The sequence below is a fragment of the Astyanax mexicanus genome, chromosome 4, assembly GCF_023375975.1.
Source record: "Astyanax mexicanus isolate ESR-SI-001 chromosome 4, AstMex3_surface, whole genome shotgun sequence".
In the NCBI taxonomy this organism is placed as follows: domain Eukaryota; kingdom Metazoa; phylum Chordata; class Actinopteri; order Characiformes; family Acestrorhamphidae; genus Astyanax; species Astyanax mexicanus.
In genome coordinates, this window is record NC_064411.1 from 17,130,113 (window position 1) to 17,145,246 (window position 15,134).

The 15,134-nt window shown below is 38.9% G+C and overlaps 3 protein-coding genes across 4 annotated transcripts in view; 1 reads left to right on the top strand and 2 right to left on the bottom strand.

Annotated features, from left to right (window-relative positions):
• LOC125801449 (zinc finger protein 239-like) overlaps positions 1-15,134 on the top strand; it is a 155,456-nt gene that overhangs the window by 109,704 nt on the left and 30,618 nt on the right. The window lies entirely within an intron of this gene.
• LOC125801359 (zinc finger protein 484-like) overlaps positions 1-15,134 on the bottom strand; it is a 126,855-nt gene that overhangs the window by 103,255 nt on the left and 8,466 nt on the right. The gene's annotated exons all lie outside the window — the stretch shown is intronic.
• Positions 10,281-15,134, bottom strand: part of LOC125801678 (zinc finger protein 160-like) — a 289,977-nt gene continuing 285,123 nt past the window's right edge. The window contains exon 10 of the mRNA XM_049478476.1: positions 10,281-13,284. Coding sequence (XP_049334433.1) covers positions 12,048-13,284 — 1,237 coding nt within the window. The 3' untranslated portion in view covers positions 10,281-12,047. The remainder of the gene's footprint in view (positions 13,285-15,134) is intronic.

Consider the following 15,134-nt stretch of genomic DNA (forward strand, 5'->3'; position numbering starts at 1 on the left):
TTTTTGTTGACAAATCTACAATAAGGAAAACATGAAACAAGAACGCAGGCTAAATATACTGTGGACAGATTAAAACAAAATTTGGAGTTGTTTGGAAGGAACACACAATGCTATATGTGGAGAAAAAAAGGCACAGCACACCATCATCAAAACCTCATCCCAACTGTGAAATGTGGTGGAGGGGGCATCATGGTTTGGGCTGCTTTGCTGCCTCAGGGTCTGGACAAATTGCCGTCATCAACAGAAAAATCTATTCCCAAGTTTATCAAGACATTTTGCAGGAAAACTTAAGACCATCTTTCCGCCAACTGAAGCTCAACATAGGATGGATGATGCAACAGGACAGCGACCCAAAACAGAAGTAAATCATCAACCGAATGGGTTCAACAGAAGAAAATACGCCTTCTGGAGAGTCCAATTGAGATGCTATGGCATCATGACATCAAGAGAGCGATTCACACCAGATATCCCAAGAATATTGCTGAACTGAAACAGTTTTGTGAAAAGGAATGGTCCAAAATTCCTCCTGACCGTTGTGCAGGTCAGATCTGCAGCTACAAGAAATGTTTGGTTGAGGTTTTTGCTGCCAAAGGAGAGTCAACCAGTTATAAAGGGTTTACAGAATTAGTGGCCATGTCAGGTTAAACTTTAAAAGTTTTACACAAAGCTTTACACAGTGTTTGGACATTTAGCTAGGCTAGCTACCAATAATAATGGTAAGTAAAACAGCAAATGCTGTGTTCTGGAGATTAAGCTACGCTAGCTACAAATAATAATGATCGGTAAATCAGCAAATGGCCTATTTAAACATTTAGCTAGCTAGCTAAGAATAATAATGGTCAGTAAAACAGCAAATGCTTTGTTTGTATGTTAGTTAGGATGGTGTTGGGAAAACCACACTACCCTCTGCGCCGTCTCCAGTGCGTTTCCATGGATTCTTTTGATGGAATCCCAAAGTAGAGATAATTTAGAGAGAGACAGGATACTTTATCTTCAGCAATTAATTATTTATTAAAACAGAGCTCTGGGACCGAGTTCCACTTACAAGGAGTTCAAGAGAAGAAGTTCAAAGATTATTTCACAGACATGAGCATTTACAGACAAAACCCACGTCAAGGTCATGGAGGAAGGCACCCTGGTCAGTTCCTAAAAACTGGTTCTGGCTGGTCTTGATCAGAAGTTGTCTGTCTCAGTTTATTTCTGTCTTACAAGTACAGTTTGCTTAACAACCTAACGTCTAACGGCCAGATCTAGCAAGTAACGGACTGTTAAAACAGATAAGTATTTTACAGAACACAAAGAGTTTGTGTCCAATGTTTCAGCCTCCTTCCTCCACTCTGCCCATAACATGTCAACACCTTCCCTTTAGCTGGCTTCTAGGTCAGTGGGGCAAGCTTTATGTCAAGCAATGTTGCCTACCGTACTATCACACCTTTATTTGTAATGCATTTGTTTATACTTCCTTAGCTTGATTAGTATTAATTATAGTAAAGTTACTGATTATAGAAAAAAAAAATTAAAGTGTATTTCTAACAATAGCTAAAAATAATAATAATTAAAACGGCAAATGGCGTGTTTTAACATTTAGCTAGCTAGCTAAGAATAACTACAAAAGTACATTTCCTGAAGAAAACGCAGGATGGTTGCACAGCTAAAGTGGGTCCCACCATTTGCTATAATCATTGCTAGGTGCTTGCTATGGTGTCTGTGGCAGTCGCTAAGGTGTTGCTAGGTGGGTGCCATGATGTCGGTGGTGGTTGCTAATATGTTGCTAAGCAGTTGCTAGATTGTTGCTAAGGCATTGCTAGGTGGTTGCTATCAGGCCCTCAGCTTTTCCCTTCCAAAACGTGCCACCGTATGTGTGCTGCTGTGGGATGAGAGGACCATTTGAGCTAAGCTGTCCATTCACTTCCATTCTTTTAGGGGTGTCTTTAAACCAGTAATTGAACAATAACCAATAAAGTTGCTCCTTTAAATTCAAAAGTATGGAGCCGATTGCCATCGAACAGGGTCAAAGTAACCTCTTATTATGCAAATATAATACAATGTTATTTCTGTTGTATTTTCTTTAGTTACGTTTTGCTCTCCCTTTTTCACTTTAATTGTATATTTATTCTAAACATCTGTAAAACAGCTGATGAAGCTGAAGTGATTAATAAAATTAAACATCAAGGTACCTGCTTGTGTCCATTTTATGAATTCCTACAAGTTGTCATGGTTATTTCTCATTTTTGTGCACTGTGTAGTTGATCATGTATTATATTGTTTTGTTGTTATTGTTTCTGGAATGTCCTTTATCATAATTATCATTTGTAGATCGGTTCATATTATTAATATTTTAAGGGCTTTACACTACAAGGTATTACAATGTTTATGTTTGCATTTGACCTGTAGGTTTACTCTGGCCTTTAGCTATTAATTTCACCAAAGACAAATGACCTAACAAATATTTAAATACTCAATAATGATTTTCTTAGGTTTCAATGAAAAGAAAAAAAGCTTTATGTAAAACGTACCGCTTCCTAATGGAGTATAAGTTCATCCTTACAGTAGTATAGAGTAGTAATGAAGAGTAATGAATGAGTTTATTTGGGTGTTCACTGATTTAGTACATTAAGCTGTTTTCAGGTTCTCCCATGGATTGGAGCCATAAGCAAGAAAAGCCACGTAAGATAGTAGTAAATAGAAGTAAGATAGGCCATGAGAATTATAATGTATAGATAGAACTAAAGTTTATATTACACATTAATAATAATCATTACAGAGTTTCTAAATGCTTGTTATATTGACAAACTATGAATATTTTTCAGTAAATCTGTGATATTGGCTATCAGTAATTCTAGTCTATATCTGCTGTTCATTCAATAAAAGCCTCATTCTGGGACAGAATGGAGCTGTTCTCACTGTGTTCTTTTTGGAGTGAATAGTTCTGTGCAGCTCCTATAAACAGTACGGTTGTTTGCACGGCACGCAGAAGATTCACGTCATGCTGGCGCCTGCGCAATCTCTCACTTTCCCGGTTAACGCCCCACGAGAAGCCGATCAGGAAGTGACACGATTGGCCTCACCTGGCTCCGTTGAAATCAGCGGGATGGCTTGGTCAAATTAATATATACTGTCAATGGCTACAGATAATTAAGCAGTGAAAGCAAAAGAGAGTAAAGCAGCGAGAGTGCACAGTAGCCACATAGAGAAAGCTACAGATAGTAAAGCAGTGAGAGTGCACAGTAGCAACGCAGAGAAAGCCACAAATAGTAAAGCAGCGAGAGTGCACAGTAGCAACGCAGAGAAAGCCACAGATAGTAAAGCAGCAAGAGTGCACAGTAGCAACAGAGAAAGCCACAGATAGTAAAGCTGGAAGAATGCACAGTAGGAATGCAGTGAGAGTCAAAGAGAGTAAAGGAGCAGGAGTGCACAGTAGCAGTGCAGAAAAAGCCACAGATAGTAAAGCAGAGAGAGTGAACACTAGCAACGCAGAGGAAGCCACAGATAGTAAAGCAGGAGGAGTGCACAGTAGCAATGCAGAAAAAGCCACAGATAGTAAAGCAGAAAGAGTGCACAGTAGCAACGCAGAAAAAGCCACAGATAGTAAAGCAGAAAGAGTGCACAGTAGCAACGCAGAAAAAGCCACAGATAGTAAAGCAGAAAGAGTGCACAGTAGCAACGCAGAGAAAGCCACAGATACGAAAGCAGGAAAAATGCACAGTAGTGACGTATCTGGTTGATACGTCAAAAGCGGGAATTGAATAGTAACTGTTTATTATACGTTGGGTTTATTGACAAATATCTTTCAGTTATGATCACTTATCTTAGTATCTATAATTACATAATCATTGTGTGAAACTTTGTGTTCAATATGCATAACCAATACTCACATTGTATTTGATCATCTTTATTACTCACAGTGTATTTTACACGCATTTATATAAAAGATTAACCAATAATCACAATATATTCTTTATAGTAAAACACTGTTTGATCAAGCATGTGACTAACACCACCCTTATTATGACAAATTAACCCACATGATACATAAGGCGTATATTAACACATAGGATCTATTATATGGCGGACTAACCACGCGCTGCTAACACAGTAACATATAACATATAGAACCCATTGTGGTACGCATACAGCTTACGCCTGAAGCATTTAGTTTACTGCAGGGTTCTGACTAACAATCAATCATCAGCTAAGTGCACTCTGTACAAATTGAATTGATACAAAAGAGACTTAGGGACAAACAGTGCAGCCTTACACTCTGTGTGTGCTTTGTTTTTCATCTCCCAAAGCGGGATGAGAACACGCGCACATAGGGAGGATGACACTGTGTAATTATTAAAACAATATCACACTGTTTGAACTGGATCCAGTCCAGTCCTGAGACAATGCCACACTGTCCAGCTAGATACAGTCAAGGCCAAACACTAGTGGTCTGATCAAACCTGGGAAACTTGAGTGCCAACACGTGAAATTACGCATGCTAACATGAGATGATTTTAACAACGCCTCATCAACAGGCTTTACGTCATTTTGGGTATAAACATGGAGTCAGATCAGAGGGGGGTCAGAACTTATGCTGGGACGGCTGTTAGACGGTCTTTCATGTGTTAGTTCTCCTGAATATTCAGTACTTTGTAATAAATACTTGGTTTGCTTTCAACTTCACTCCACCTGTCTGACTCTCTCTATCAAACGAACACGTAGGGGAGTTGTACCCCGGACGAGAGGTGGGGGTAGCCCACCTTTCATTTTCTTTTCTACAACAATAGCAACGCAGAGAAAGCCACAGATAGTAAAGCAGCGAGAGTGCACAGTAGCAACGCAGAGGAAGCCACAGATAGTAAAGAAGGAAGAATGCAGAGGAAGCCACAGATAGTAAAGCAGTGAGAGTGCACAGTAGCAACGCAGAGGAAGCCACAAATAGTAAAGCTGGAAGAATGCACAGTAGCAACGCAGAGAAAGCCACAGATAGTAAAGCAGCAAGAGTGCACAGTAGCAACACAGATAAATCAACAGATACAAAAGCAGGAAGAGTGCACACTAGCAACGCAGAAAAAGCCACAGATAGTAAAGCAGAAAGAGTGCACATTAGCGGGACAAAGAAAGCAACAGATAGTAAAGCTGGAAGAATGCACATTAGGAATGCAGAAAAGGCCACAGATAGTTATGCAGTAAGAGCCAAAGAGAGTAAAGAAGCAAGAGTGCACAGTAGCAACGCAGACAAAGCCACAGATAGTAAAGCAGGAAAAATGCACAGTAGCAACGCAGAGAAAGCCACAGATAGTAAAGCAGCAAGAGTGCACAGTAGCAACGCAGAGGAAGCCACAGATAGTAAAGCAGGAAGAATGCACAGTAGCAAGGCAGAGGAAGCCACAGATAGTAAAGCAGTGAGAGTGCACAGTAGGAATGCAGAGAAAGCCACAGATAGTAAAGCAGAGAGAGTGCACAGTATCAATGCAGAAAAAGCCAGAGATAGTAAAGCAGTGAGAGTGCACAGTAGGAATGCAGTAAGAGGCACAGATAGTTATGCAGTAAGAGCCAAAGAGAGTAAAGCAGTGAGAGTGCACAGTAGCAATGCAGTAAGAGCCACAGATAGTAAAGCAGCAAGAGTGCACAGTAGCAATGCAGAGAATGCCACAGATAGTAAAGCAGAGAGAGTGCACAGTAGCAATGCAGAGAAAGCCAGAGATAGTAAAGCAGAGAGTGCACAGTAGCAATGCAGAGAAAGCCACAGATAGTAAAGCAGAGAGTGCACAGTAGCAATGCAGAGAAAGCCACAGATAGTAAAGCAGAGAGAGTGAACACTAGTATCGCAGAGAAAGCCACAGATAGTAAAGCAGCTGGTGCACAGTAGCAACTCTGGAACTGTCTCTAGAAAAATAGGTGCAGGGAGTTCTTTATAATATTCCTCCTGATTTAAATGTCTTTCTGCTTCCTCTATATAGGCGTCCCTATCCATAATTACTGTGGCGCTGCCTTTATCAGCTGGTTTGATGATAATGGAGTTATCACAGCGTAATTGTAGTAGGGACTGCTGCTCCTCTAGATTGAGGTTAGGGGTTTCACTATTGTTCCAGGGTAAGTTTTTACTGCATATTTGTCCGCTCTTATGATTTTTCTAATTGTGTTAGGAACCTAAGAGAGATTTTGGGGTGAAATGAGGAGGATTATTAAGACCTGTCAGTATTTCCTGTTCCTCCAGTTTGAGGCTTTTGGAAAAATTAATCAGGGGGATTCAGATAACTGCCCCTGGAAATGTATCTGCTGCTGCCTTTATAGCTGCATCTCCATCTGGAGTTGGACCCCACGGGGATGACTGGCCTATTTTCCTTTTCTATCCCTACAGGTGCAGTAAGAGATGGTGTATTTCCTCTCCCATGATGGGGATGAGGTTCATGCCTGTTTGGACCCCCATGTTGAATGGCCAAATTGGTTGGCTAAGAGGTTTGATCCCTCTGTTTAAAATGGGGTCGACCACAAAACATTTTTCTGTAGAGCAAGTCTGGTGTTGCAACATTTTGGTTCTAAACTGAATCTTCTTCAAGCACAGACTTGCCAAAAAATGAGAGTGGGTTATTTGTGGGGCTTTTAATTTGACGTGTAGTCAAAATTGACCAAAAGAAATGTAAAAAATAAGAATATTTTAGTATAGTGCAAGTACTTTTATGCTGTTTGGATCGGACAATGTCCAATATAGAAGCAAAAACAAAATAAAGGTTTCTCAAAAAATTTAGATTTAGATGTGAAATAAATATAATAAAAGTAATGAAGTCAAATAAAAGGTTTTGTAATGGCTTTCTAATAAGAAGAAGAGGTGTCTTTGAGTCTTTTATCCGAGCAGCAGAAGCTGTGAAATGGGCAGATGGTAGTTTTACTTACACTAAAGTTTTCTGAGGGCAAAAAAAAAGTGACTGATTCAGAAAAAACAACTAGGCCTGGACAATAATTCGATATCGGTATTTATCGCGATAAGAAATGTTTCAATAACGGTGATATCAGTTTTGTGGTATATCGATATGTATTAGAATCACGGACAGGCGTTTTTTACTGGCGTCAGCTCGCCGCAGAGCTCAACACATTCAGCCCCCGTAGCTGGGCTACGTCAGTGCGTGATGACGTAACCACACAGGCACGTAGCCAAATAGGCTAGGCTAGGCAAGGCTAGGTTAAAATGGCTAGGCTCGGATCTGCTTCGCTACGCAGCAAAAATGTCTCGCGCTGGAGACAAACGGAGCCGGGACGAGCGGATCCAAGGCTAAGGTAGACTCGGTTCGGTCGGCCCCGGATCCTTGAGGCCGGCCGCGGGTCCTCGAGGCCGGCCGCGGGTCCCCTCGCTCGGCCGAGGGTCCTCGAGGCCGGCCACGGGCCCGCTCGCTTTGCTGCAAATTGTGCCGGAGAGTGCAGCCGACCAGCAGCGGTAATGTTAATACATCTAAACTGTTCCACCACTTCAAGCAACTCCACTACATACAATATTTTTCTTATACTGACTGAAGCACCTTTATAGCTTATGTTGTAACTAAGTTATTCATAGTTGATAAAGCCTGTAGGTTTGTTTATTTGACGGTAAAATCTTGTTGCTTTTACGTATATAAAGGCTTATTGTATTCTATATCCTAGTTGAAACACTTTTGTTTTAATCTGTTAAATTTGTCCACAAAGAATAAGAAGTTCTGCCTCTGTTGTAATTTAAAGTTATTTTTATTGGTAATAGTTATATAGGCTTATGTTTGACAGGGATGTCATGTTATTATTTTGCTATATGCAAATAATATTGAGCATTGATTTATTTTGACTACTTTTATTTCTAAAGTATTAAAGTTTTTGTGAAAGGAGGTTTCAAAGGCTTAAATTAAATTTTCAGACAGTAGTAGGTACAGATTTCCATTAGATAGATTGATAGGTAGATAGATAGGTAGATAGATAGATAGATAGATAGATAGATGTGCATATAATGAGGGTATCTGATGCCATACAAAAAGTGCAAATACACAGTTATATAATAATTTAAATTCGCAGTGCTGCAGGGATTGCAGGGCTTCTTAGCAGTTTTCTGAGGCCTTCAAAGTATTTATATCGATATCGAAATTATATCGTATCGACCGAAATTTAAGGAATATATCGTGATAGAAATTTTGGCCATATCGTCCAGCACTAGAAACAACCAATCAAATTAAATTAGAGGCGGACAAAAGGCATCATCTGCTAAATGAAAAAAGACTGGGCAGTTGGATCCAGCCATCTTGGAGGAGCAGTGGTGTGCATTTTCAGGCTAATTGGCTAGCAGGATTAGCTACTTAACCTAGCTAGCTAACCCATAGCTACCATAGTTTACAGTATTTTTGATAGTCAGCTAGCTAAAATCAAAAACAAAATTTAAGGCTAATTAGCTAGCAGTATCTAGCTAGCTAGATACTTGGATTCATAGTTTAAAGTAGTGTTGATAAAGTCAGCCAGCCATTTATCATCTATTAAACAAAATTCACAGTCTGATATAACTTACAATTATATGAAATGAGGGTTTATCAGACAAAACATTAAAAAACAGTTTTTAAACGATGATTTCATTTATTAAGGGAAATAAATCAAGAACAATATGTGAGAGAAATTGAGACTATTAACCCTTTTTAAATGATGTATTTCATTGAACACAGTGTTGTAAGATTTAACACTGTGCTCAAACTAAATGTATGATTTTGAATATGCCCTATTTGCAGTGTCCTGCGTGATCACACGTTTAATTATCTGTTCCAGACTTTACCCTTTAATCTTAGTTTTACTTCCTTTCTAAGAGAACATGACACCCTAAATTTTAGAACATTAACTCAACACTTTGGTCACGTTTTTATGACTAGGCACAAATAAGAGATGACTGTAACATGTATGGATGTTTCTAGAATGTCTGTCCCTCCTAGAAAGTGGTATAAAGATGGTTGTAAAGAAAATGAGAGCCAGAACGTGCTCTCATCTTTCTATCCTCTTTGTTTGTCTTGTAAACTGTATGTCCTAAGACTGTATGGACATCAAAAAAATTGTGATACTGGAGGGTGCCAAGAAGCAGATATTGATGAAGTGCTTTTATAAAAAGCTTCAGAAATCTGGCAGAATGACAGAATGTTTTCATGCATTCTTACATGTATAGAATGCGAAACTAAATTGAAATCTGTAATCTTAAATTAAAGGCGGACAAAAGGCTAACTGCTAGCTAATTAGCCTTAAATTTTGTTTTTGATTTTAGCTAGCTGACTATCAAAAATACTGTAAACTATGGTAGCTATGGGTTAGCTAGCTAGGTTAAGTAGCTAATCCTGCGAGCCAATTAGCCTGAAAATGCACACCACTTAAAACCTTCCTGTTCACTAAATTAATATTAAAAAAATAAATAAAAATCTTAGTAGTATTAGTATTAAACTGCTGAGTAGCGAGCTCAGCAGTTTAATACCTGGTGCTAATTAAGATGTTAAATTAATTAAATTAGATTAATAATCAATTAATTAGTAACACAAGACATTTCAGGGGCGTGTCTTCTTCTACCGGGAACAGTAATTTTCATAACCAAGTTATCCAGAAAACACACTGAAATTACAGGTTTTGTAATATAAAAAGAATTTTATTAAATCACACAGATACGAGTTAATAATCCATTAAAATGTCAAATGTAGCCATTAGATATAAAATCACAGTGTATGAAGGTAAATGAGAATTAAAATAAAAACATGTTATAATATCGGTATAGAAAGGAATAACTTGTCAGATTAATGGAAATTATAAAGTGGGGATTTCTAAAGGATGAACTAAGTTATTTTAAGTCTACGAAGCCGGTTCTTATTTACAACCAAGCAACTGAAAAGAAGTTATCTATACTACAGGGAGATTTATAAAGGATTCAACCAAACCATGACCAGCACATAACCATTTGCCAGCTCTGCCTTACTCTGAGACGTTAAAGTGGGCCTGCATTGGTGCCGTCCGTCTGTAGCGTAGTCGTCTGTTTCTTCACCCTGAGAAAGAATCACGTGAGTCTGTCTGCAAGATGGTTTGACTTCCTGGTGTAAGCACGGAGCCCCTTCAGAACCCACGGGAAAATCCCTTCGCTCTCAGCTGGCTTGCTGGTCGCTTCCAGACTGGTGGCTTCTGGGTTGAGTCTGACGATCTCTATTCAGCTGAAACTTTGTATGCATAATGCGTGGCTTCGTAGATCGTAAAACTGCTGTAGTTGTCTTAACTAAGAAAGCTAGTATTAATATGCTTAAAGAAGGTTAAATGAGCACTAAGAATGCTAAGCTATTGCTAAACTGAAGCTAAAATGCTAAGCTAAACTAAAGGAGCTAAACTCCAAACTCCTCAACTACCACTCAAGACTGAACTGAACTAAACGGATCCATCCGTAATCCTGGACACTCTCCACTTTTATTCTCCACCACTACTCTGTCTGTCACTCTCTGGCTAAATCTGTTTGGACCTTAAGGCTACCATTGGCTCTGTGGGCTTTGGGGGAGGAGCAACCTACGTGTCTGTGTTTTCATTGGTTTTGGAGCAATTTCTAAGTTTTCAATTTTCTTTAATTATTAGACCAAACCAAAAGACAACTCAATCAAACAGTGGATCAAAATACAATATTCAGCGTACCAATTCATGAGGATAAATTCAAGGAAAACAATCTTAGAATTGATTCACAATAAATGTAAATTATATGTTTTTCCTAAAAATAGGTTGCTAACATTCAAGATAATCCTGAAATTAGAAACAAAGGATGGTACCTTGTCAAAAAGAAAACAAAGAGTCATGTTTCTATTTCAACCCAATAAAATAATTGAAAAGATAATACAAACATTGTTAAACCACTGATAACCAAATAAGGCAAAATTATTAAATGCTAGTTAAACCTTGTTGATTCAGACTTGACTGTGTATGAAAATTTAATCAGGACAGCATCTAAACCCATATACCAGAAGTGGCATATTATTTAGTAAATATTCTGTAAAATAACTTTTTATTTAGTTAATGTATATTCTTATTTGTTCTTTGTGAGAAATTCTCTTCGCCTGGCTCATAGCCTGTTGATCAGAATTTATGATGTGTGTGAGAGAGATCAGTTTACACCAGAATTTCAGCTTACAAGGCTGGGAATGGAATCCAAAGCTTTGAACATTTCTTGTAGCTAAATGAGTCTTATTTTCTCAATGATTTGCAGGAATAACCAAGCCAAACCAACTCTTTGTGGATTGCATTTCTGTAGATTTTAGCAAGTTGAATTATATTATATTATATTTGCAGTCAGGTTTTCGTCCTGGTGATGGCACTGTTGGTCCACCTAATTTGGGAGACAGTCACAGATGGTGACTATTATAGGTCGTAGAAGTCCAAAGTTTGACGGTTGTCTGAATTACTGTATGCTGGAGGAATATGTACAAGGTTTACCCAACTAGCATTTAGGTCTCTTGAGAGGACTGGAGAGATAAAAAACTCAGATATGTCATTTAAATTTAGGTTTGATTTGTGAAAAGAGTCATCAAAGGCTTTTATTCTAATTCCAGTGCATCCTGGATGGGGTTTGTGGTATGTGTGTGTTCAGATGGGGGAAGTTATTAAATTACATTAGGCCACCAAAAATAGGTAAAGTGGGTGTTTCAGCAACAAAATCATTTAGTTGCAAGAATCCTACTCTACTCCTAACAACTATGACATCTAAATGTTAAAGACTAAGTTAATCTAATGCTAATCTAATGTCTGGAGCAAGCTCTGGCAATGCCGTAGTTCGAACTTGAAAGACATTCACTTCTTCAGAGCTGAACTCTTACTGTAACTACCCTAAAAACTGAGCTCTGTCTCACGAAGAATGTTCTGGAATATCAAACATTCAAGAAAACATAACATGAAATTCAATAAACATCATCCCTGGATAAAAATAATTTTGCTGAACCTGTAAAATCCATTGTTAAATTCAGTTCATGTTTGTTTCTGGTGGAACGAGTCCCAAGTGACAGAGTAATACATTAGTGTAGGATAAGGTGTTCTGTCAGAAAGATTTAGGATTTGCACTTTTAATTGCCGTGGAACAAATTTGGGATAGTTTTCTCTCCTGTGTTACTGCACTTGTGTTTTTGGAGATGATTCTGTTGAGTAAAACTCTTCCCACACTCTGAGCAGTGATATGGTTTTACTCCAGTGTGAATGCGCTGGTGATTTTTGAGATTACTCTGTGTAGAAAAACACTTCTCACAGTCTGAGCAGTGATACGGTTTCTCTCCAGTGTGAATGCGCTGGTGTATTTTTAGATCACTCTGTGTAGAAAAACACTTCCCACAGTCTGAGCAGTGATACGGTTTTACTCCTGTGTGAATGCGCTGGTGCAGTTTGAGAGTATTCCATCGATTAAAACTCTTCCCACAGTCTGAGCAGTGATATGGCTTCTCTCCTGTGTGAATGCGCTGGTGTTTTTTGAGATCACTCTGTTGAGTAAAACTCTTCCCACAGTCTGAGCAGAAATATGGTTTTACTCCTGTGTGAATGCGCTGATGTATTTTGAGATTACTCTGTGTAGTAAAACTCTTCCCACAGTCTGAGCAGTGATACGGTTTCTCTCCTGTGTGAATGCGCTGGTGAATTTTGAGAGTATTCCGTCGATTAAAACTCTTCCCACAGTCTGAGCAGTGATAAAGTTTCCCTCCTGTGTGAATGAGCTGGTGGATTTTGAGAGTACTCTGTTGATTAAAACTCTTCCCACAGTCTGAGCAGTAATATGGTTTTACTCCTGTGTGAATGCGCTGGTGCAGTTTAAGATGACTCTGTTGATTAAAACTCGTCCCACAGTCTGAGCAGTGATACGGTTTCTCTCCTGTGTGAATGCGCTGGTGTTTTTTGAGAGTACTCTGTGTAGTAAAACTCTTTTCACAGTCTGAGCAGTGATACGGTTTCACTCCTGTGTGAATGCGCTGGTGATTTTTGAGATTACTCTGATGATTAAAACTCTTCTCACAGTCTGAGCAGTGGTACGGTTTCTCTCCTGTGTGAATGCGCTGGTGTATTTTGAGAGTACTCTGTTGATTAAAACTCTTCCCACAGTCTGAGCAGTAATACGGTTTCTCTCCTGTGTGAATGCGCTGGTGATTTTTGAGAGTACTCTGTTGAGTAAAACTCTTCCCACAGTCTGAGCAGTGATACGGTTTCTCTCCTGTGTGAATGCGCTGGTGTTTTTTGAGATGACTCTGTTTAGTAAAACTCTTGACAGAGTGCTGATGTTCCTCCATGTCAGGACTTTCCTCTGTTTCCTCTGTCTGTTAAATGTATCAAACAATTCCTGCGTGTTCTGGAGATTCTTCAGGATGGCTTGTGCTTCACCTCTTTCATAGATTTCAGGAGAAATCCTATAATATTTTCATTTCTGAAAAGAAAAAAAAGAAGAAATAATTTAGTGTATTAAAATAAAAGCTTGTTAAGTAACTGAAATTAAGAGACTTAACTAAATCAGTTACACTATATGGGAAATACTGGGACACCTTTATATTACCATAAAAGCTTCTGTATTTTGGCCCATTCTAAATTCATAGACATTATAATATGGAGTTTAGCTTGTTCTGCAGTAGACTGTCAGCAGGCTGCAGCCGCAAAATATATGTAGCATAAACTCTGCTGCTGTCCACTACTGAACTTGCTTATAAATATCTGTAATTTCCTGGCTTGCTGAAACTAAGCCCAACTTCATCTCCGGAGCCAGAGAGCAGCAGAAGCTCCAAGACCTGCTGCAGTTTTACAGAAGCTAACGTTACCCACAATTTCATCAACTCTAACTAAATGTTAGTAAAGCCTGTAAACCAGCTATCTGAACAATATGTATCATGTTTTTTAGTCATTTTACGTTAGCTCAGCCTAGCTAATGAATTAACATTTTCCCTGAATTTTCTATTCCACCTTAAATATCATCACTTCTTATTGGTTGTCTTGGAAATGTAGCTACACATTTAGTAAATAAAAGACTGTAGATTTGAAAAGTGGTATGACTATTTCAACCCATGAAGTGTTTTTCAGCATTTCACATAGAGATGGACGATATGACCTAAAAGTAAATATTTTTTACCTACTAAAAATGAAACTACAAACGGTTCAACACTATATTTACCTTTATTTTGATTTCACCTAAATTTCTTATATGGAGTTCAAGTGCATCTGGACGGCAAATAGTTCATTTCAAAGAAGTTTGATTTACTTGGAGTTATATTGTGTTTAAGTGTTCCTTTAATTTTTTAGCAGTGTATATATATATATATATATATATATATATTTATATATATATATATATATACACTGCTAAAAAATTAAAGGAACACTTAAACACAATATAACTCCAAGTAAATCAAACTTCTTTGAAATGAACTGTCCACACTGATTGACAATCAATTTCAATTAACAAAACATACTCAGCAAAGGAGTCGTTCTGCAGGTGGGGACCACAGACCACTTCAGTACCTATGCTTTCTGGCTGAACTCTCACCCTGCTCCACCCCCCATCCCAATGCTGCCCCCAGCACACACTCATTCATCATCCTGGGAATGAGTCAATTGTCTGTATGTCCTGTACATATGCAGTATTGACAATAATAACTGCTTGACTTGGCAGTGGGTCAGTAATGGTGTGGGGAGGCATTTCTTTGGAGGGCCTCACAGACCTCCATGTGCTCGCCAGAGGTAGCCTGAGTGCCGAGCAAGATCCTAAGGCCCATTGTGAGACCATATGCTGGTGCAGTGGCCCCTCGGTTCCTCCTAACGCAGGACAATGCTAGACCTCATGTGGCTGGATTGTGTCAGCAGTTCCTGCATGATGAAAGATTTGATGCTACGCACTTGGGCTGCACGATATAATGTTTAAGCATAGACATTGCGATGTGCGCATGTGCGATAGTCACATCGCGGACCCTGTGATGTCACGTGGCTATAAAAACAAACACGCCGCTGCAGTGTTTTGATTCTTGACACAAGAAGTAGATACACAGCATTCTGAGTGAACAGCGCTGACAATAATGCGTCGCCAGCTGCAGCGAGAGGCTTCGGAATGGTTGTATGTAAAAACAACTCTTTTCGGAGGTAAACTGAATGTTTCCTACAGTCAATAGTGGACAAAATTTGTGGTAACC